The 22,685-nt window shown below is 58.1% G+C and overlaps 2 protein-coding genes across 6 annotated transcripts in view; both read right to left on the bottom strand.

The window, feature by feature from the left end:
* The window catches only part of GSE1 (Gse1 coiled-coil protein), a 392,831-nt gene that overhangs the window by 240,400 nt on the left and 129,746 nt on the right, over window positions 1-22,685 (bottom strand). For all 4 annotated transcript variants that reach the window (XM_055553933.1, XM_055553936.1, XM_055553935.1 and 1 more), the window contains exon 2: window positions 4,340-4,520. In XM_055553933.1, the coding sequence (XP_055409908.1) occupies window positions 4,340-4,520 (181 nt within the window). The remainder of the gene's footprint in view (window positions 1-4,339; window positions 4,521-22,685) is intronic.
* Window positions 1-22,685, bottom strand: part of IRF8 (interferon regulatory factor 8) — a 558,308-nt gene that overhangs the window by 454,711 nt on the left and 80,912 nt on the right. The gene's annotated exons all lie outside the window — the stretch shown is intronic.

Raw genomic sequence — 22,685 nt, 5'->3', positions numbered from 1 at the left:
GATGCGGATCTAGGATGTGCCAGGCCGGACCCGAACGCTTAAGAGAGGCCCACACCCAACAAATACTGATTGTATTTAAACCCAGGGCTTCCCTGGTGGCTCAGATGGTAAAGAATCCACCGGCAATGCGGGAGAACGGGGTTCCATTCCTAGGTTGGGAAGATTCCCCTGGAGGAGGGCATGGCAATCCACTCCAGTATTCTTGCCTGGAAAATCCCCAGGGACAGAGAAGGCTGGTGGGCTACAGTCCACGGGGTCGCAAAGAGTCGGATGCGACTGGAGCAGAGCACAACATGTATTTTTTTAAGCCACTAAGCAGCAGTAGACACCAACCCCAAACTCTTCCCAGACTCCCGTCATGGGACCAGAGTAGGTGAATGGAGGGGTCCTGGGCTGGCCCAGGTTGGAGACAGAGGATGCACTGCATCTCCCACATACGCTCCTACTCCGCTGGCCAGACCTGCTCCTGCCCACCCCTCTCTACCGGGCCAGGGGTCCCCCAAAGCCAGGGGCAAGCACACATGAGGATGGAGGCTTTCTGGGTGGGAGTAGGGTGGCAGGGGTCTGATAGGACAGAAGCCTGCAGACCACCCCTCAGGGCTGGCGGACCCCAGCACCCTGATGTGACTGGAGGAAAGGCAGGAGCCCAGGGGACAAACCTAGACAGCATTTTAAAAAGCAGAGACCTCGCTTTGCCAACAAAGGTCCGTAGAGTCAAAACTACGGTTTTTCCAGTAGTCATATACAGATGTGAGAGCTGGACCATAAAGAAGGCTGAGCGCCAAAGAACTGATGGTTTTTGAATTCAGGTGCTGGAGAAGACTCTTGAGAGTTCCTTGGACTGCAAGAAGATCAAACCAGTCAATCCTAAGAGAAATCAACCCTGAATATTCACCAGAAAGACTGATGTGGAAGTTTAAGCTCCAATACTTTGGCTACCTTATGCGAAGAGCTGATTCACTGGAAAAAGACTCTGATGCTGGGAAAGATTGAAGGCAGGAGGAGAAGGGGAGGCAGAGGGTGAGATGGTTGGATGGCATCACTAACTCGATGGACATGAGTTTGAACAAACTACAGGAGATAGTTCATTGGGAAGTCCAGTTGGCTGAGTGACTGAACGACAGCAGGAGCAGAGCCATGATGGCGGAGTCCACCTTGCTCCGGCTTTTGGTGACTGCCACCCCCCCCCCACAAATCCATCAGTTGGGTCTGCAGCTTCAACCACGTCTACCAATGAAGACGATATCTGCCACTTTAGATGCCACTCCAGAGCTCAGAGAGGATGTCCAAGGGCCCACGGGGCAGAACACAGGGCCACCGCTCAGCTGGGCGGCAAGGCAGCCCTGAGGCCACGCGGGGAGCCTGCGCCCAGAGGGGCGGCCCTGGAGCCGTGTGGCAGGCAGCCTGTGGAGCCTTGCCCGGCAGCCCTGGGGGCCCCTGGGGGCTCCTCCTAGGCCCCTGACTCTACCTTGAACTGTAGCCAGGGAGGTTTCGCTGCTACAACCTCACGCCTGCTCAGCAGCTCTGGAAGGTTCTGAGCCTGGCGGAAGCTCTGTGGAGGGATGCTGGGCCTAGACTCCAGTTACTCCCTCACCTGTCACCAGACAGTGCTGCCCCTCGCCCACACAGAGACCACTGCTCAGGAACGCCGTCCCCGTGGCTGCTGATGGATTCCGAGTGACCTCTGGCTGGATTCTGTGCTGCCTGCGAGTGGTGCGTGAGAGATGGACTTTGCTTTGACTAAAGGCTTAAGAATACTGGAAGGAGCTGGGGCTGGTGGGGGGTCGCCACCTTCAAGGACAGCCACCTCGCTGTGAGGTTGGGACAGCGCCCTTCTCCCCCCAGCTTGGTCCACCCAAGGTCCGTGCCTTGCCTGCCAGGAAGAAGCCCAGCCCCGGGGGTCCCCGCTGCCCCTGCAGCCCCAGAGCTGTTCTCCAGCAGCCAGCCAGCGAGCACCCCCCAGGCGGGCCTTCCAGATGCAGTGCCTGACAACGACACAGCTCCCCCTGAATCTGGGAGGGACGCAGGCGGCTGGGCCATGCCTGTCCCCGGGGCGCGCGGCCTCCAGCCCCCCAGCCCAGCACCAGGGCGGCGGCGGTGTAACGGCTTCCCGTCCCGGCAAGGGCCGCTGTCCCCACACGTGCAGGGAACTGGGGCTCAGAGAGCGACAGTGGACAGTTGCCCCCCAAGGCAAGGGACACAGCTCCCCAACCTGCCCACAGCCACCCGGCCCGCTGAGAAAGGCCCCTGCCCCGGCCAGCACAGGGGAGGGGGCTGGAGCCCACCACCACGGAGGGAGCCGGAGGGACAGTGGGGAGACGGGAGGGGCGAGGAGCTCTGGGGAGGGGGCGCAACGGGGCCGTGTGTGCGTGTGCCTGTGTGTATTGCACACGCACCCTCGTGCCTGGTGCGCCTGCCAGGTCTGTGCGTGTCCCCCGCGCGTCCCCACGCAGCGTGTCCATGTGTCTGTAGGCGCACGCCCCTGCTCCCGCCCCGCCGGCCAGCTGGCGGTGCACAGCTGGACCCGGGGGCCGTGCGCGCGGCCCGATGCGAGGTGGCAGGTGTGTAATAAACCATTAGTCACTGTCACGTTTCCAAGCAGCGGCCTCCCCGGGAGGGGCTGCCTGCGGGCGGGCGCTGCCTGGCGGGTCTCCAGCTGTGAGCTGCGTGTCCCCTATCCCCCCGGCCGCCGGCAGGGCTGCCGCCTGACAGGGGAGCAGCTGGCCGGCGTGGGTCTTGTGCTCCTGCCCTGCCCCAGGGGCCCCAGGGCAGGGGGGCAGGGCCTCGTGTGTGCCCAGCGGGGCAGGGAGGTCCTTGAGGGTCATGGCTGTGCAGCTTATCACCCAGAGCTCAGGGCGGGCTGGGACAGCATCCTCAGGGATGCTCTGGGCTGCCTGGAGGAGGCGCCAGCGGGGCGAATAGGAGTTACAAGCAACAGCTCTGACACCAGCCAGGACGCCGGGCTCTCAGGGGAGGGGGCGCCAGGACCGCACTGGACCTGCCATTCTCACACCGGCTGGTGAGCCGGGCACTCCCACTGGCCTTCCCGCCCATTCCTCAGATGAGGAAACCGAGGCACAGTGCAAGGAGACGCTTGTCCCAGGCGTCCCTGCCCACCACCTGCAGTCCCCTTTGCTGCCAGACACCCCGTCCCCCTCTGCCAAGGGCTGGACGCCCCCCGGAGGGCTGGTGGCCCATCAGCCCGTCGGCCAGCTCCTTCCCTTGCTGAGTCCACACTGCAGAAAGCAAGAGGTGGTTGCCTGGGGGCATCCTGGAGATGGAGTCCCAGGACCCCAGCACCACGAGCTGGCTGCCCCACTCGCTGACAAGCAGCATTTTCCACCAGCTGCCCCCGCAGTGGCCCAGCAACAGGGAAGGCTGGGCTGGGGGCTGTTAAGTGTTGGTCCTCTTAGGGGCACAACACACCCAGGGAGCCACCCCGCGGGGTCTTGGCCTAAGGGGCTGCTGCACGGCCCTCCCTAGGTAAGAACACAGGTGTCCACTCACCATTCCCATTCCAGGGCCCACGGGCCACACAACAAATGCCTCAGGACTCCACGCTCACAGGCCCAACAACCAACTTGGGGCCAGCCTCTCCATCACTGGGGAAAGCAACGCGTCCAACAGAGTAGGGATGGCGGGGACAGGGTCTTGGTGGCTGGAGGGGGTGGGAGTGAACGCCCATGCCGGAAAACGCCAGGCAGCACCTCCCACGGCCGGACCCCCTCGTTCCCTCTGCCCCAAATGAGGCTACACTGGGAGCCACGTGCCTGGACGTGAGCGGCGTGCCCCCGCGGCAGGAGGGTGGGCGAGCCGCCACACCGGGCAGCTGGACATCACGCGGCACACGACGTGAAATGGAGCGGGACGGCAGCTGTGACAACAGGCGGCCTTGCAGGGCCGCGCAGGCCCCGAGACAAGGCTCACGCCCCAGACACCCGGCCACGGGCTGCCAGGCAAACACAGGTGCGGCGGAAGAGCAGACGCGATCCTGGCAGGTTGCTCTGGGGCGACGGGGCATCCAGGTAGATGGAGAGTTCTAGGGCAGGGTCTGGTGGCTCATGGAGATAGATCCATTATGCTATTTTTTAAATGAATGAGTGAACACAATGGAATGCAGAGATAAAAAAAGAAACCAACAAAGGCTGTTTGTGAATTGACAACGAGAGAGAGGGAAACGATCAAACTCGAGTCAGAGAGACCCAGCCTCCTGGCTCCCCACTAAAATGTGGCGACCCTGGGGTGGGAGTCTGCACCCCAACTTCTGGGGAGGCTTCTGGCTTCCAGGAGCTGCCGGATCCACTCCAGTAGACAGAGATGGTGAAATGCTGGCACCTACCTGTGCCTGCGAGGTCCGGTCCGGCCCCGTCCAGGCTGCTCTGCTGACACCGGGCTGGCCCCTGCTCCTGGCCGGCCCTGGGGCCCCTGGGCAGGCTCTCTGCTGGGGCACCTGGCCGAGGCTCAGGCTCCCGGGCGGGAGCGTGGGTAGCTGTCGACGTCTCGAGAGATGCAGATGTGACCTGGAAGAACAGGAGGGGGACGTGGTGAGTCTTGGGCACGTCTGCTTGGAGATGCCCCAGGGTGCTGGGTATCGCCTCTCGCCCACAGTGGCCTGGCGTCGCTGTCAGAGACCTGGTGTGGCTGGATCTGGGAGCCAGAGTGTCTTCCTCATCCAGCAAATGCTGCCCAGGGACACCAGGCTGACCCCCAGGCGCTGGGGGTCCACCCCCAGGACCCACTGCCTCCTGGGCACCTCCGCTCTGCACAGGCCTCTGTGACAACTACCAGCTGGTCACACGTGTAATGACCACTCTAGCTAATCTTCAGTTCTCCCCGCAGGGTGGTCATCCTATCCCCCACCCTTGCCCTGTGTTTTTAAAAAATATTGTATAGTAAAATATGTCGCTGTTGCTTGCTGATTACTCGCTAAGTCGGGTGCAACTCTGCGACGCCAGGGACTGTAGCCCACCAGGCTCCTCTGTCCGTGGGATTTCCCAGGCAAGAACACTGGAGTGGGTTACATAACAAAAAATTTACCATCTAGGCCATTTTAAGGATGCAACTCAGTGGCGGGAAGTCCAAACATGTGTGCAACCATCCCCCAGATCCATTTCCAGAACTTTCTCATCAGCCCAAATGGAAACTCCATACTCATTAGACACTACCTCTCTACCCCCTGCCCCACCCCGGCACCCACCGTCCCGGCCAGTCACTCTGCCCCCGGTCCACAGGGGCGCAGGGGACTGGGGCTCAGAGAGGGGTGGTGGGAGCCTGAGGTCACAGAGCTGCCGAGGCAGGGCTGACACAGGTTCACATCCTGGGCTCCTAGGCCTGAAACCCTGGCAGCTCCCTGGGGGCTGGTCCCGGGGCCTGGCGACCCCCCACTCCCCGATTACAAGCTCTGGGACTGCATGGCTGTCAGAGAACAACTTCGCGTTGATCCCGTTTTTCCAAGGATTAGGGCTATAAAAGCAAAGTGCCTGAGAGAGATGGATGGTGCTCCATCCAGGCTCCGCCAGCCCCACACGCGAGAGACGGGTACATTTACCATTTGTTTCCGGGAGTGCTTTAATTTATGGGATCCATATGGTGACGCTGCCCTGACCACGGCCCCCACAAATCCCACAGGGGTGCTGGCAGCTTAGGCTGGAGCCAGGAGGGGGTGGCGCCTGGCCCCGGCACACTTCATCCACTCCTGGCCTGCTTAGGGCTGGGGGCCCACCGCACGGCGGGGAGCCTGGAGCCCCTGTAGACCCCACTCCGTAGGGTTTTCACTGCTCTGGCAAACCCTGCCATCACCACTCGGGGAAACTCTTGCCAGACGCAGGGCTGCTGTGTCCCCATTAGTCACAGGATGACTCGCCAAGCCAACCCCGGGGACTGTCTGCGGGGTGGCACCAGGTCAAAGTGGGCAGTGTTCTCCAAACCCCTGGGGGCAGGCTGGCATTGCCCTGGCCTTGACCCTGCTGTGCGCTGGTGCAAAGGAGAAAGGGGTGTGGCCCACCCCCGCCCTGCTCCTCCTCCCGGAGCACGGGGAGGTGGCTGGCGATGCCTCCCGGCTCCCCGGATGGGACATGAGGATGCCGTGACTGAGCACCTACTATGCGCTACAGTTAATCTTCCAGGGAAGAAAGCACGGAGACGCAAGGGGACAAGTGGCTGCAGTAATTGGAGGTGCCTGGATTTGAACCCTAGCAGTTGGGAGAAGACTTGGCTGTTCCAAAACAACCAGGGACATAGCCTTTAAGCAGAGAGCAGCGGATGGCAGAAGAGAATACTTTCGGGTGGGAGTGGGTGCAGATGACAAAGACTGCAGGAGCTGGAGAATAGAACTCCCCAAGGACTGGGAAAATCCAGGCAGGCTTCCTGGAGCAGGTAGAACTGTCCTGAACTAGACCTTCAAAGAGAGCAGGTTTGGAAAGGGAGGGGGGACAGGAAGGAGGTACAGGGTAGGTGAGACTGGGGGTTGGGGAGGGGAGGCGGGCAGCACCAGTCCACCCGGCGCCGTGTGGAGGGAAGCTGGCTCCATCCCACCAGGCCTGATCTTTCAAGAGGAAGTGGGGAATCCATCTTTAAAAGCGACACCCGCGTGATTATTAAGTGTTGAAATACTACACGAACCCTTACATGCTGCTGGTGGGGCTGCAAACTCGTGCAGCTGCTTTGGAGACGGCCTGGCAGTTCGTCAAGATCCAGAGACACAGAGTCGTCACAGGACCCAGCGACTCCACTCCTAGGCAGGTATCCCAGAGAGACAAAAGCAGACGTCCACACGAAAGCTTGCCTCTAAATGTTCATAGCAACTCTCAGTTCACAGACAAATGAATTCAGTGATGAACTTGGAGGCAGGTTCTTCCCCCGTCGAGTCCTGCCAACATCCTGACCTGCAGTGGGGGCCCCTGCTGAGCATGCAATGGTAGGCGTGCAAGCTGCTTACGCGTAATCCTCTGTTACACAGCAGTGGATAACTAAGACAACCCTAGAACAGGGCCAGGCCCAGAAACACACGCTCCCCGGCACCATCATGTGCCAGACACCCTCCCTCCTCGGGTCCAGCTGTCCCCACCACAAGGATTTCACCCCCTCTCTGGGGTCTGTCAGCAGCTGCCCCAGACGCCAAGGAGGCTCAGTCACTGTTAATTGCTGGGCGAGGCTGCAGACACACGTGGGCGGGAGTATGCGTTATCTCATGCTAGCATCATCAGAGGTGGGAGGCGAAGGTTCGCTAAGGTTCTTGGCCAGACCATCGCAGGGAGCCAGAGAGCAGCCTTTCCTCACCCTTCAAGGCCAAATTTACAACAGTTCCCGGCTAATAAAAAGCAGACCCTTGAACCAATACATCCACTGTGTCTTCTCGCTACCAGAGCCCAGAGCTCCAAGCTCACGGCCGGACTTACTGTGCTATTGGGAGGGGGGCCTGGGACATACATTGCTCCCTGCCCTGGGGACCCTGGAAATTGGCAGCACCCCAGAGAGTCCATGGGGCCCTGTGAAGCGAGCAGGATAAACTTTATTGTCCCCTTTATTTCCCTGGACCGGGGCCACCACATTTAAAGCATTAGTTAACAGGGAAAGGAAAAAAAAGGGGGGGGGTGGAAATTTCCAGGGTTCTTTACCATAAAAGGGATCTGCAGCCCACCACTGAATATCCTAATGAGATCTTGCCTTGTTACACTTTCTCTGGGGAGCTAAGTGATTTCTGCAGAGCGCCGATTCCAGGTAAATTTGCAGGTAGGGATGATGGTGGCTGGGGGCGTGGGGGGCGGTGTGCCGGGAGAGAGGAGCATCATGGCTACAGAAAGGAGAATCATGTATCAGCCTTGTCAGCACCAGGGTATTTGATGGATCGTATCAGTCCTCGGGCTCCTCAGGTCTGGGAACTCCTGCTCTATTGTTCTGTAGAATTGTTTTATTGAGATAAAATCCATATACCATACTATTCACCCATGGAAAGTATACAATTCGGGGGCTTTGAGTATAAGCACAGACTTGCGTGACCACCAACAGCATTCATCTAGGACATCCCCATCACCCTGTCCCCCCCAGCCCTGGCAGCTGCTTGTCTCCCTCCGTCTTCACAGGCGTGCCTCCTCTGGACACTGCATATAGACGGAACCCTCCACCATGTAGCCCTCTGAGTATGGCTTCTTTCGCTTGGCATAATGTTTCTCAGACTTGCCCACGTGGTAGATTGTAAATCATGTATTTTTAAAAACAAAGGCAGTTCCAGTTTGAGGGCCCACAGCAGCCCAGAGGCCACTGGACGAGATGCCAGGACTTCCTTCTCCGGCAACCCTGCCAACTGACTGTTGCCCGGGCCCACTTCCCTTTCCGCACCCCACCCCCCACCCCAGCACCCAGCCAGACTCCACCTCTCCAGCTTCCTGCAGAGCAACAGGGTCAGGTACTGGGTTCTGGGTTCTCTCCACTGGTTTCCAGCTGGGAGATCTTGGCAAAGTGACTTAACCTCTCTGGGCCTCAGTTTCCCCTTCTGTAGAATGGATTAACAACCCAGCGAAGTCTGACTCCCAGAGGCAAATGGAGGGGATGAGTTCTTTCTGCTAAAACACATAGTAGGTGCTCAAGAAACGGTTGCTTATCTCACGACCTAACCACATAAGCATCGGGAACAAGAGCCAAAGGGGTGCCGGGGCCAGGGGACCCCACAGAGCCTGGAAGGGTGTGTGCTGGAGAAGGTGTCACAGTCTTGGCCTTGGGGCCCCAGCGGGCCCCTGGGCACTTTTGGCCTCAGTTGGCAGGGCCACCTTCTATGTCCCCTCGACCACTGCGGGCACAGAGCCTGAGGCAGTTCTGGAGTCCCTGAAGTCATGGGGTAGGATCTGGGGTGTGAGACTCCCATTTTTCCTGATCACCCCAAATCTTCTCTTTCCTCCAAATCGGCTCAACATACACTTCAGGAAGCCAGCCTTGCCAATCCCGAATAAAGCAAACACGGGCTTGAATCCTGAGTGCCGCCTGCCTGCAGCCATAACTAAGAGTAACAGACGAGTCATTACTGCTCGGACTTCAGCTTACGTCTCGGGGAAATGGGCCAGTGATGCCCTAGCCTAGCTTCACAGAGCGCTTGCCCTGTGCCAGGAGTCCACTGAGCACTTGCTGTCGGTAGCCAGCGTCATTCTTCCAACAGCCCTCCCTTAATGCCTGCTTTGTAGAGGAGGAAACCGAGGCACAGAGAAGTCGAGTCAGCTGCCCAAGCTCACCCAGCTGGTCAGGGTCAGAGCGCCCACAGTGCCGGCACCAGGGGGTCCTCACTGCACACCGGCAGGGCCTGACTCACGCTGGCTCAGCAGACACACGGCAGCCTGGATTGCGGGTGAGCAGGTGGGCTGTGGAGGGTCTATCTCAAGAGCAAGGCTGGGAGGGGAGGCAGAACTGAGCTGCTGGAGAGGGATGAGGAGACACCAGCATGCAACGGCGCCCATGGACAGAGCATCACCAGCCCTTGGCCCCGAGGAGTGATCAGACACGGACGGGAGGCTTGGGCCAGGGGAGAAGAGCCACCACCCCCGCAAACAGGAGTGGCTGGGGGCCTGCCTTGGCTTGAGGGTGGGTGGGCACAGCCCGGCTGGTGGGAGACCCTGCCACCGGCCGGGGACCTGTGGGTCAGAGGCCTGGAGCTGTCTATCTGGGAGGGAATAAGGACACATGGGCCAGCCCTACCATGAGGACCCTCCCCCCCATTTTCTGGCACCCCCCACGAGAGCCCACCCACAAAGATGCGCTCAAGCCTCTCTGGGGGGGGCTTCTTGTCCTGTGCTACAAGCTGGGGCATCAGAGGCCTAAGACCAGTATTTTATGCCCCTTAGTTCCCTGTAATAGCTCCATAATGGTGAGCAGAGAACTCCAAATGCTTCAGGAAAAGGGACGATCAAGCTCCGGGTCAGGGGGAGACAGAGCTGCTGAATGCACAGTCCCCGACAAGCAGACAACGAGCGGGTTATTAAACGTGCGGGGCAGACCGGGCGTAATTGGAAAGTTATTAGATATGGAATACACACAGCACCCAGTAAATGAGTAATCAGGGGCTAATTAAGCTCACGCGACACGGCAGATCGCGCCGGAGAGGCTGGTGGCTGCCACATCTGTGGCAGCAATTAGGGGCGCTCCGGCTGCGGCGCCCGCGGGGAGGGGGGTCGCCTGCTCGGGCGGAGTCCCAGCCGGGGGTCTCGATCCCACTGTTCCCCCAGCCGAGTCCCACCAGGTGTTCCCACGTCTCAGGGGCGGGAGGCGGGGTGGGGAGGCTCATCCAGCCTTGAAGACACAAGGTCCTGGACTCAGGGAAAAAAAAAAAAAAGAAGGTTTTTGTCCCTGCCTGCACATCTGGCCAGGAGAGGACTCGCTGCAGCCCCCTGAGGGGACAGACACAGTCATAAGGGTCCCCCCAAATAACCTGCAAAGTGTGTGCACAGAGTCACCTCTGAGAGCTTCGCTGGAGTTCTGCCAGGCAGGCCAGCCAAGGGGCATGACCAGCCCATTTTATAGATGGGGAAACGGAGGCTAATAGGACCAGAAGGGGACGGAACTCACCCAGCCTGGGTCCTCTGCAGCAGGCACAGACACCGCCTCCCAAGTGTCTGGGAAAGACGGAGGCACTGCTGTTTCTCAGGAGACTGGAGCAGTTACATGGACAAAGGGAGCAACCGTCTGGATTCCTCCAAACTGGGTGACCTTGTGCGTGCTTCTGAACGCCTCTGAGCCTCAGCGTTTTCATCTGCAAAGGGGGTGCTGAGAGTCACACCCACGGCACACGGCAGTCATGAGGATTCCAAAGTTAGCATTCGCGCAGTCCAGCCCAAGCCTGACACATGGACGTCATGGACGCATTTGCTAAAGCCAGAAAGAGAAGAAAGCCCACTCCCAATGCCACAAAGAGAACCAGAAAGCCCCTAGTTCAAGTCCCGGGGGCTGCCGGAGCTGAAGAGAATCCAAATTCAGCCGAAACTAGGCACTGTTTCCGAGCCAGGAGCCAGTCTGTCCCTGAAGGGTCCCAGCAGAAGGGCAGGAGACTTGGGACAAAAATGTCTTTCACTGGTCACAGGTATACGTTGACCGCACCTACAGAGAGCCAGCCCCCACACCCGTGACACCCAGTGGGTGTCAGCCCATTACGCCTTAGCTCTGGGCAGGGGCAGGAACTGTTGGGCCCCATTACACAGATGGGGAAACAGACCCAGAAAGGTTGGCTCGTGGCTGTGTCTGGACGGCGCAGGTGGGGCATGATGTCTCTGGAAAAAAGAAAAGCCAGAGTCTGGGACTTCCTGGTGGGCCAGTGGTTAAGAATCTGCCTTGCAGTGCAGGGGAAGTGGGTTCGATCCCTGGTTCAGGGAACTAAGATCCCACGTGCTGTGGAGCAACGGAGCCCGTGAGTCACAGCTAGAAAAGCCGTGTGCCACAATGAAAGACACAGCAGGACGCCACAAAGATCCTGCATGCCACAGCTAAGAACAGATGCGGCCAAATAAGTCAATAAATATTAAGAAAAGAAAGCAGGAAAGCAAACCGGAGACTGTTGCTAACAGCACTCAGAGCATCGAGAGGCACACCTGGGTGGGGCAGGTGCAGCTGGACACACAGGACCCCAGGGAGACTGGAGCTGGCCAGAGGCAGGCAAGCCCAACTTATGCTGCTTCTGTGGCTGAATGGCACCTTCGGAAGGTGTGAGCCTGGCCCCTCGCTCAAGGGAGGCCTCTGGGCCAGTTGAGTCCCTTGTCTGGCCAGGGGCAGAGGCAGGGGTCTGCAGGGAGGAATGCACTGTTTCCAGAGGCGAGCTTGCTGCCCCCTGACTGCCAGGCTGCAGGCCGTGCGGGTGGTGATGCTGGGGGAATCCAGTTCAGGCCCAGGGTTAGGGACAAGGCCCTCCGGAGTCTGGGGGCCCCTGGAAGCCAGCAGGGAGAGCAGGCTGATCTCAGACCAATGACTGCCTGACCCCCGGCTCTCCGGGGCTCCCCCTCCTATTCCTATGGTGCTCTCTCACCTCCTCCTGCTCCCAGGGAAAGTCTCCCCCCAGTTTCTGGGCACACAGCCCTCCTCACTTCAGCCCAACCACGCCTGAGCCGGAGCCAACTTTCCAGAATATCACATTCAACCAGCCTGCACAAAATCCTTCCTGACCCCTCCGCGGGACATCAGAGAGCCATGTGATTTGGGCCAGCCTAGCTTCTCACATGTTATGCCTCACATCCACCTAACCACCTGACCAACCCTGCCTCCATCCACCCATCCTTCCACCTGTCTATCTGACTGTCCATCCATCTGTCCATCCATCTTTCCATCCAACCGTCCATCAACCCTTCCATCTAACTATCCAATCGTCCAGTCAACCATCCATCCATCTAATAAACACTTATTAGGCACCTACTATTGCCAGGCATTGCACCTGAGATACAACCGCCAACAGAGCAGGTAAACACCCCTGCCCTTAGGAAGGTGACGTTCCGGGGACTTCCCCAGTGGCCCAGCCTTGCGATGCTGGGGGCGTGGGTTTGATCCCTGGATCAGGGAACTAAGATCACACATGCTGCGGGCCAACTAAGCCTGTGTGCTGCAACGATGAGCCCGTCGCCCTGGAGGCTCCACAGAGCTCTGGGCTAGTGCCACGGCTAGAGGGCCCATGTACTGCAACTAGAAAGATCCCGCAGGGCACAACCAGGATCCCATGTGCTGCAACGAAGACCTACAGCCAAATAAATACATTAAAAAAAAAAGAGTACGGGAAGGTTTATTACAATATTCTCCCCCCTTCTGTAGGTGACATTCTGGTTGGGGAAGACAGACTCAGTAAATCCATACTGACGTGTCAGTTGGTAGGAGGTGCCAGAGGACGAACAGGAGAAGGGGACAGGGAGGGGGAGCGTGGCCAGAGTTAGAACTCTCCATAGGCTGGCCCCATTGAGAAGGGACATTGTGCAAAGACTTGAAGGAAACAAGAAAGCTAGCCATGGATATCTGCAGGAAGAGTGTTCCAGGAAGTCAGTCAGTTCAGTCGCTCAGTCGTGTCCGACTCTTTGTGGCTCCATGGATTGCAGCCCGCCAGGCCTTCCTGTCCATCACCAACTCCCAGAGCTTACTCAAACTCACGTCCATCGAGTCAGTGATGCCATCCAGCCATCTCATCCTCTGTTGTCCCCTTCTCCTCCTGCCTTCAATCTTTCCCAGCATCAGGGTCTTTTCAAATAAGTCAGTTCTTTGCATGAGGTGGCCAAAGTATTGGAGTTTCAGCTTCACCATCAGTCCTTCCGATGAACATTCAGGACTGATCTCCTTTAGGATGGACTGGTTGGATCTCCTTGCAGTCCAAGGGACTCTCAAGAGTCTTTTCCAGCACCACAGTTCAAAAGCATCAATTCTTCAGGACATCAACGTCCCAAGAAGAAGGAACAGCAAACAAGACGCCCCGAGGCGGGAAGCACGTGTGCAGACCTTTCGTGAAAAGGCCAGACAGTATGGGCTCGCTCCCTTCTGCTCCCCCGCAGGTGTTCTGCAGGGCCTGGGAGCTGTGTGCCTTCGTGCACCCACTCTACCTCTCTGGGGTTTGGCTTCCTCATTTGTAAAATGGCAAGGGCTCCCTAGGTTCAAGGTTCAGGGCGAGCACAACACAGGGGTCTGCTCACGAGCCACTGTCATGTCCATGAGTCCCCCTCTTATCCCAAAATGCCCTCTGCTTCTCCCCAAGTCCCTGCCTCCTTTCCAGCCAAGAGCCTGCCCCCCTCCCCCGGACTCTCCCCAGTCCCCTTCCCAGGCAAAGGCAGACCCTCCCCTGGACCACCTCCAGTAGAGCCCTCATCTGAGTACCACTGATTCAGGGGTTATGCTTCTGGCCCCCCAAGACTGTCCCCGCCCTGAACAGCACCTGGTAACTCCAAGGCCTGGCAGTGTCCCCAACACAACACAAAGAGGAGACATCTAAGTTGTGGAAGGAGCCACGTGGTGGTGTGGGGAACCGCGTTTCAGGCACAGGGAACAGCCCTGCAAAGGCCCTGAGGCAGGAGAGTGCCTGGTGTGGCTGAGGGTCAGCAATGTCAGCCCCTGACAGACTCGGGCTCTCATTCAGAGTAAGAGGGAAGCTGGGAGGGTTCCAAGTTAAGGACAGATGTGATCTGACTTTTGCTTTAACTTTTAATGATGAGATGCTTCCAGATTCACACGCAGTACGCAGGAGAGCCTGCGTACCCTTGGCTCAGTTTCCCCAAAGGTAACATCTTACAAAACCAGAGCCAAGGTCACAGGAAGGAACTATCAGGACAACTTGCCTCTGTTGTGCACGCGTTCCCAGTGGGACCTGGACTTGCACGGGCGTGTGCATTCTGTTCTCCTGAGTGTTATCTCCAGCATCGGCTCCTACAAACACCTCCACCCAGGGACAGGCAGCAGGCCCACCCTCAGCATCCCCTGGGATGCTCCCTGACAAGCACACCCCCCACTCCTGCCCCAGACACCCAGCCCCGCCAGCCGCTGATCTGTTCTCCATTTCTACGTTCTGCCATTCCAGGCATGTTATGCAAATGCAATCACAGTCTGAAACCCTTTGGGACTGTTCCTGCTCAGCACGGCTCCCTGGAGGTTCACCAGGTTGGCGGGAATTTTGGTGGTTTGTTCCTTTTTATTACGGAAGTCGTCATCCACGGCGTGGCTGTCCCTCGTCTTGGGGGCCTGTCGCCTGGTTTCAGCAGAGGGAAGCTGGTCCCTGCAGGTTGAGGGGCTTCTTCTGTCCCATCCCAGGCTCATGTCCCACCACGGCCCTGCCCCTCCTCCTGTCTTCAGAATCTGCGCCTGGTTTACCTGCCAGCTCCCTGTCCGGGGCCTGCCCCCTCCATCTGGGAACCAGCACCCTGCTCATCAGGCATGATGCGCCGCTACACCACCCCACACAGCCTCTTTAGATGCCCCAAACTGTGGAGTCAGGGGGCTTGTCAACCCAAGGCTTCTGGAGCGCTCCTGGTTCAGATGCAGATCAGAGATGTTTAACAACCTGCCAAAAGCCGCACAGCTGGAAGAGGGGCCGACGCCCACCCTGGCATGCTTCAGTTGCGTCAGAGATGGGTTCTGAGGACAGGGTGAGAGAGCGGGCTGGTGCGAGGGCTGCCCTGGACTCTGTGGGGGCTCAGCTTGACCCCGTGCCTCCACCAGGGGGGCCTCGGCGGCTGCAGGTAAACATGACATAATTACTGCGGAGGGAACTGTGCTGTCTCACCCGGGGCAGTCAGTTTATCAAGCGCTGACAGTGCATTAGCTAAGTGATCACTAGACTATTAATTTTTTTTCCCCAGCCCTTGCCAGGGGTATTACAGTGAAAAATGGCAGCTTAACCGCAGGGAAATTCTTCAGGGTGACAAAAATAAAAATAGCTCTAATTGAAGTTGATAGAAATTATACCCTTTAAAAACAAACGTCGGGGTGCGCTGGCTGTATTGTAAATTAACGCGGGGGCAGGGTTTCTGCCACAGGATGGTGGGAGCACAGTGACAGCCACAGCAGCCTCCCAGGGCCTCCCATCTGCAGGGCCGCGGCTCAGCGGCCTTGGGGGGCGGCGGGCCTGGCTGGAGGCTGGCGCCCGGGTGGGGGTAGGGTAGGGGCTGGCAGTCGTGGCCTCGCTCGCCACCCAGCCCCTGCCGAGGGGCAGCTGGCAGGATGAGGCCAGGGCCACTTCGGGGAGCCCTGGGTGTCCTGGGGTGCTGCAGGCCCTCCTGGGAGCAGAGGGGGCCGGGCCCTCAGCAAGCCAGGCCGGCGCTCCAGCACCATGGCCACCGCGGGGCCCGGCTCGCAACGCTGGAGGCCAGCGTGAAACTCGCCCATGAGAACGTGTTCTTCACGGAGGCCCCGACCCATCATACGGAGCCTGCGTGCTCTGGTCTTGGCGGTGAAGCGTAAGCATCCCCCGGCAGCCGAGGGGCTTCAGCGCGGCGCGTGAAAGAATGATAAATATAATGGTGATAAAATACTAATAATCACAGGCAGAGCATCTGCCCGGCGCACCACACTGTTTCAAGTACTTTCCACATGTTTTAATTCACTTAGTCCTCGACACAACCGGTGAGGCAAACACGGTCATTATCATCATCGCGTTCCGGACGAGGAAGCACGTCTGGAGGCCCAGACAGGCTGTGTAGCCCGCCTGCAGGGACAGTCACTCGGCCCCCTCTAGGCTGGCCTCCGAAGCCCCCTGCCTAGGGCCCCTGAGCCCAGCAGAGGATGGGCCCCCGGCCGGCAGGCAGGTCTCTGGAGGAGCTGCCCTCGGAACGTGGCACCGGCAGCGGCCTCAGTGCGGGCCCTGCACACGCACGAAACAGGAAAACCAGACTCCATATCACGTCTGCTTACTCGGCTTTTACCTTCATAGTTTATCACTCTTGCTTCCAGTTAAGAATGTTGCCGGTAGTCTGAAATAGACAGGCTAGCCCATTCTCAAAGCTCTGGCCTCTAAGGGTCAAACACTCTTCCTTTCCTATAGAGATGAGCAGCTGGAGAACAGAGAACAGCACTTGCCCTGTTGGAGGTTCACAGGAACATCACGAGCTGATGCAAGAACAAAGGATTCCGACACCAAGAGGCTTGCAACAACAAGCCACGCCCTTCCCTCATCTTGACTTTACTTATTCATTTATTTTATTCTCATTAATTTTTTTGGCCACACTGAGTGGCATGCAGGGTCCCGGCTCCCTGACTAGGGCTGGAACTCGTACAGCCTGCAGTGAAAGCCAAGTCTGAACCACTGAACTGCCGGGGAATTTCCCACCTTGACTTGAAAAGGACTTTGCTGAGACCCTTCGGGGAATTTGGGGTTTGGAGGGCATGAGCCACCCATCTCCTTGCACGGCCCTGCAATAAGCCTTTTTCTGCTCCAAACTCGGATGGTTCGGTATTGTTTGGTCTCACTGCGTGCTGCACACAAAAACCCGCGTGTGGTAACATACACTTATTTTCACACGACTTGTACAATTTACTTCTATTTTGGCTTCACCTTTACTGATGTTGAGAATTCACTTAAGCTTCCTTTAGCTTCCAACAACTTAAAACTGTGCTAGGTATTATGCATCGGTCAGGGGTTGGGGGTGGGTAAAGAAAAAACAGACCTAAGAATTAATTTTGGAATACTTATCGGGCCCTTGCCCCAATAAATGCCAGGCACTGTTCTAGGCACTGGAGATTCACAGCACGACGAGGAAAGTTCCAGGCCTCTTGCCGCTGACATTTGAAAAGGTTGGAAGAAATAATTACAGAGCCACTCATTTCAGGTCCACAGGCAAAGACAGAAGTCACCAAAAATGAAAATCCAAATACCATCTTATGATGGAAAGACACAAGTCAAAAATCTAAGAATCTGACCTGCAAAGGATTCTAAGCTTACTCTTTTAAAAAGAATAAAGGGAAAGATTAGAAGGAATCTCTCATTTTCTCTCTCTCTCCCTGAGCATGTGCGTGTACACACACACACACACAATCACACACACACACACACACCATTTCCAGGGAGAGAAATCTAATAATGGGAGAAACCTCAAGAACAGCGCTTTTCGTGGCTTTGCATTGCTGTCTTCCCTGAAAAGATCTGGAGGGAATAATTGACTGGAGTGAGTCCTGATTGAGGTGGAAAAGGGGAAAAGTAAACGTGGGAAATGCAGACAGGAGCTTCTAGAAAGGGCACGGCACACGCGCAAGTCCTGCAGGGCCGGGTCCACTCTGCCCACAGTTGGTCCAAAGAAGTCTCGGGAGACACGGGAGCAGACCCCGGGCCGGCACAGACATGCACGCCCCTCTCCCAGGAGAGAACGAAGCCCCAGGATGGAAGTGACGGGACTGCTCGCCTGGCATCACACCCAGGTCAACCCCAGAACACATCATCGGGGGGGCGGGGAGTGGCTCCGCAACCAAGGTGAAGAGCACCAGACGACTCCCGGCTGCCGGCCGGTCTGCGGGAGGGGACGTGACGCCCGAGCCGGGAGAGGAAGCGGCTGCAAGCGACCTCCGTGACCCCGCATGACATTCACTCGGGCCACAGAAGCCACCTGGGTTAGCCCCAGTCACCTGGGGGCACAGGCACCCCCGTGCTGACCTCACGGGGCCTCTGCCTGAAGGATCAGAGTAGGATGCCAGTGGGAAGAGCTGTGACCCAGCCCACCACATGCCTGGCCGCACTCTGCACGTCACCTTATTTCATTCTTAAGCCACCATATCAGTAACGATCGACAGTAGCCTCTACCTATTAAAACGTGCCTGGAGTCAGGCGGTGACTCCTTCCCTGGGGGCTGTGTGGCCCAGGGAAGTTACTAAACCTCTCTGGGTCCCAGCTTCCTCACCTGTAAAATGGTCATAATGACAGTACCTTCACAAGAAAGGAAAAAAAAAAAAAAAAGACTCAGGTACTCAGAACACCACCTGGCCCTCAGGAGCTGCTCAGGAAAGCCCGGAGGATTTTATTTTCCTTGAGATAACTATTTAATGTCATTTGACTTACGTACCAAGCGCTGTTCAAACACTTGAAACATCTTGACTGGCTTGATCTTCCTAACACGCCTATGAGGCAGGTTCTACTGCATCACATGCCCACTTTATGGATGAGAAGACCAAGGCACAGAGCTGGGGAGTCAGCTGCCCCAGGTCACACAGCACCAGCTCTGCACCCAGATGCTGTCACGCTTGCTGTCATCCTTGGTCTGTACCATTCTCACAACACCGTCCCCCAGAACACCCTGGGAAGTTCAGAGGGCGCTCAGGGACCCCCACAGTACAAACGACATTAAGCAACTTAATACAAACAGCTGGTTAGAGGTGAGGCAAGAAGATGAAGGCAAGTCTGGAGACGCAGAGGGGTGAAGATCTAATAGTGTGATGATCAGAAGGAGAATAAAGCGAGCATACGGTGGGCTGGGGTTGGGGGGTGAGAGTGCGTCACCCCTTCTGTGGAAGGCAAATGGCCCTGACTCCCGGGACGGGGAGCCTGGGTGCGGGAGGCTCTGGGAACAGGAGGGGCCCTTCTTCAGTCCCGCACCGCTTTCCAGATCTTTATTTTGATGCTACGTTCTTTTTGATCATCATGAAAAAGGAAAACCACCACCGGCACCTCTCGAGCGGAGGGGCTGGCGTGATCGGGAAGGGCTGGGAAGGCGAGGAGGAGCCGGCTTTGTTTGCGTAATCTCTGTCTCACTGCAGAGATGAATGGGAGCTCGGGGAAGTCTCCAGCACCCCCAAATCTCCGAGGGGAGAGGGACCTGAAATGTCGTCTACCTCCTGCTTCTCAAACTCAGGATGTGTCCCACATAAGAGCAATTTTTTAAAAAAAGGGAATGGAATAGGAAAAAAAAAATATTGGCATGCACCATATGTAGTAAAAATACCATTTTGTGAAACAGGTTTCAGGCACTGATGTATGTCCGCGTCACCTGGGACCCAGGCACCGAAGACCCCCACACCCTGTATGCAGAGCCCACCCGTCTTCTGGCCCTGCCCCCAGGAGGCTCCACGGGCCACACCCCACTACCACTCTGCCCTCAGACCCTGCCCCCCATTCCAGGACCCCGGGGTCCCTGCTTGCGCGCCCGAGTCCACGCTCAGAGCTGTGCAGGCCTCCCTCCAGTGCACCTCCTGAGAGGACCACCCTGTGAGAGAGCCCCCCAGAAGGGCCGTCAAAGGGCAGCGGGGCTGGAACTTGGGCCAGCAGGCTGGGTGTCCACGTGTGGGAGCTTCGTGTCCTGCGGGCCACAGTACCGGACAGAAGACGGGATGGGCACGAGTCTCTGTCCACTGTCCCCAACCCCCAGATGCTGGGGGCAGACCTGGTGCGTGTGTGCATGCGTGTGTACACGTGTGGGTGTGCACACGGAGGCATGCCTCTCTGTGTGCATGCCTGAGTGTGCACGCACATGCCTGTGTCTATGTGGGCATGTATGTGTGCACACGTGTGCACGCATGCACCACTAAGCATGTGCATACACATGAACTGCATTGTGTAAGCATGCAGGTGTGCACACATGCATGTGTGCATATATGTATGTGTGTACACATGAACCAAATGTGTGGCTCTGGCGTGGGGTTGTGTGCACCCATGTACCTGGTATGCGAGCATGTGGTGTGCTCCTGTGCACACCTGTGGGCGTGTGTGGGCGTGCACGTGTGATGCACTGCCCATGTTAAGTAGCGCACAGTCCAGCAGCTGGAGGGGGCTGCCTGGTCCACCCCGATTCACCAAGCGGGTGGGCACACTGACCCTGCCCCACACGTCTGTCCTCCCGGGGGGACTCCCTTACCACCGGCACCTTGAATGTTCCATCTTTGAAGTCAGACACTCAATCTGGAAGTGCCCCGAGCGAACCCTTGTCAACCTCCCAGCTCCAGAGCCAGGCTTCGTCAACTCTGGTTGAATGAGAACGTGAAGAAACACAGGCTCAAAACCCAGCGGCCCAGCCCCAGGCACCATGGAGTGCCACAGAGCGGGAAAAGGGTTCATGGACGACTCCAAACACCCCAGTGGCTCCCCAAGGCCCGAGGCACAGCCCAGAGGCTTCTAGAAGGACCCCAGGCCACACATGAGTCAGGAGCAGTCCTGGTGCCCCAATCCGTCACAGCCCCGAGACACTGGGGTCCCAGGAAGACCTCGGTCTTGCCTTGTCCAGGCCGTGGGCCCCACCCCGGCCGTCCTCCCAGTGCAGCCTAGTGGGGGGCGAAGCCAGCCCCAGAATCCCCCCATGCTGGCCGGGGAGCAGGTGGGGGCTCTTGACAGGAGCCCTGAAGGGAGCAGAGAACTCCACCCAAGCACTCCCTGGCCATGGGGGTGGAAGGAAGTGCCCACCGGTCCCCAGCGCGGCCTGAGGCTCACACTCAGCCTGTCTTCCATGGGCCTCAGGGTTTCTGACCCTAAGCTGGGGGTGGTCCTTTCTCCCCTTCCTCCCCATCTCTGGCAGGCTGTCATTACTGTGGCTGTCCTTCAGAACGGACAGCCACCAGGCAGCTGGGGGCTCCACGCGTCCCTAAGGGGGGACCTGTCCACTGAGAGGGTGCCGCCTGAAAGTTGAGCTTTTAAACTTCATACTCAGATTATTTAGGATGCCTGGTGGGGCTGATGGAGAAGAAGGCAAACTAGAGCCCCAGAGCCTTCCCTTGACTCTGTAGCTCACTAAGAGGGGGCGCCTGAGGATGGATAAGCCGCCCTTGGAAACAAGGCCTGGCCAGCAGGGGGAGGCTCCCAGGTGTCCTGGAATGGACTGTGCGGGCAGCTCTGGACAGTATGGAGCAGGGGACGTGCTGCCCAGGGGCCGCCTTCTCCTGCAGCCGCAAGGTCAGCCCATTGACGAGTGGGGCCCTGGGTGAGCATCTGGAGCAAGCGTGGGGACCAGAGTGACTTCATCTTGCTCTGTTCACCCCACAGGCCGCATCTCACACCAGCCTCCTGAGTGAAGGGCAAATACACCCACTCTACAGATGGGGAAGTTGAGGCTGGAGAGGAAGGTGGCTTCCAAGGTCTGGCTCCAGGTGGGGGCAGAGGAGCCTGGGGCTCGTGGTTCCCTGTCCCTGGTGACACACACCCCCCCAAAAAAACAGGCACCCCAGCATCTTCAGGAGCCTGGTCTGCATGGGAGCTGCCCCTGGAGAGGCCCTGCTTACTGTGCTCAGCCAGCCCACGGCTGCCAAGGTGCCAACTCACTGGCTCCCTGCTAATTACTCATTTTTGCAGATCAAAGGCCTTGTTTATTAAAAAAGTGGATTGAACTTGTCTGCTTCCCTCCCTCAGAAACAAAGCTAAGACAGCCTGGCCTCCGCCTACCAGCCCTCCCTCCGCCCACCTGGGCTTTTGCAGAGTGAGTCCCTGTCAATGCCGCCTGTGCCTCGGTGGGCTTGGGGCCCCCTGGAGGGCCCATGAGCTTGGGGCAGGGGCTCCCCGGCACCTGGTGCCTGGGAGTTAAGGGCTCCTACCTGAGGGGCCCACCCCACTCCACCCCACACCTCTGCCCATCGACGCTCACCCTCCAGCTCAGCCTCCTGGGACGAGCAGGACTCGGAGGAGCGGAGACAGGAGGAAGGGACCCCCAGGGAGGGAGGCTGAGAAGAAGGGTCGCGCTCACAGGCAGGGATCCACCGAGCCAGGGGTGGGGGAGGCAGTGACAGGGAGGAGAATAGAGACTAGCCCTTCAGGAGGGGCTGAAGGCAGCAGGGCAGTGACTCCTGTGGCCCCCAGGCAGCTCCGCCCAGGCCCCCAGGAGAAGATGGTGGGGGAGTGGAGGGGAGGCATGCCAAGAGCTCTGGCTTCCGAACCCAACAGAGCTGCTGAGAATCCTCCTGTGAGACCTGCGGCAAGTCTCTCCACCTCTCCGAGTCTCTGCTGCCCCATCTGGAAAGTGGGGCCAAGGGTCGCCCTTGTTTTGCAGAGACGCTGGAGGATTCCGTGAGTTAGGTATAAAGTACACGGCTTCCCAGGTGGCGCAGTAGTAAAGAATCTGCCTGCCCATACAGGAGCCACAGGAGATGCGGGTTCCATCCCTGGGTTGGGAAGATCCCCTGGAGAAGGGAATGGCAACCCACTCCAGTATTCTTGCCCAAGAATCCCGTGGACAGAGGAGCCTGGCGGGCTACAGTCCGTGGGGTCGCAGAGTCAGACATGACTGAGTGACTGAGCACACGGCGTGTACTCATCACACACTCGGGCTAGTTTTAACATTATTTGGAAGTTGGAGAAG

This window comes from Bubalus kerabau, chromosome 17 (assembly GCF_029407905.1).
Source record: "Bubalus kerabau isolate K-KA32 ecotype Philippines breed swamp buffalo chromosome 17, PCC_UOA_SB_1v2, whole genome shotgun sequence".
Taxonomy (NCBI): Eukaryota; Metazoa; Chordata; class Mammalia; order Artiodactyla; family Bovidae; genus Bubalus; species Bubalus kerabau.
Note: the sequence above shows the minus strand (reverse complement) of the source record. Positions and strands in the feature narration are given on the sequence as shown.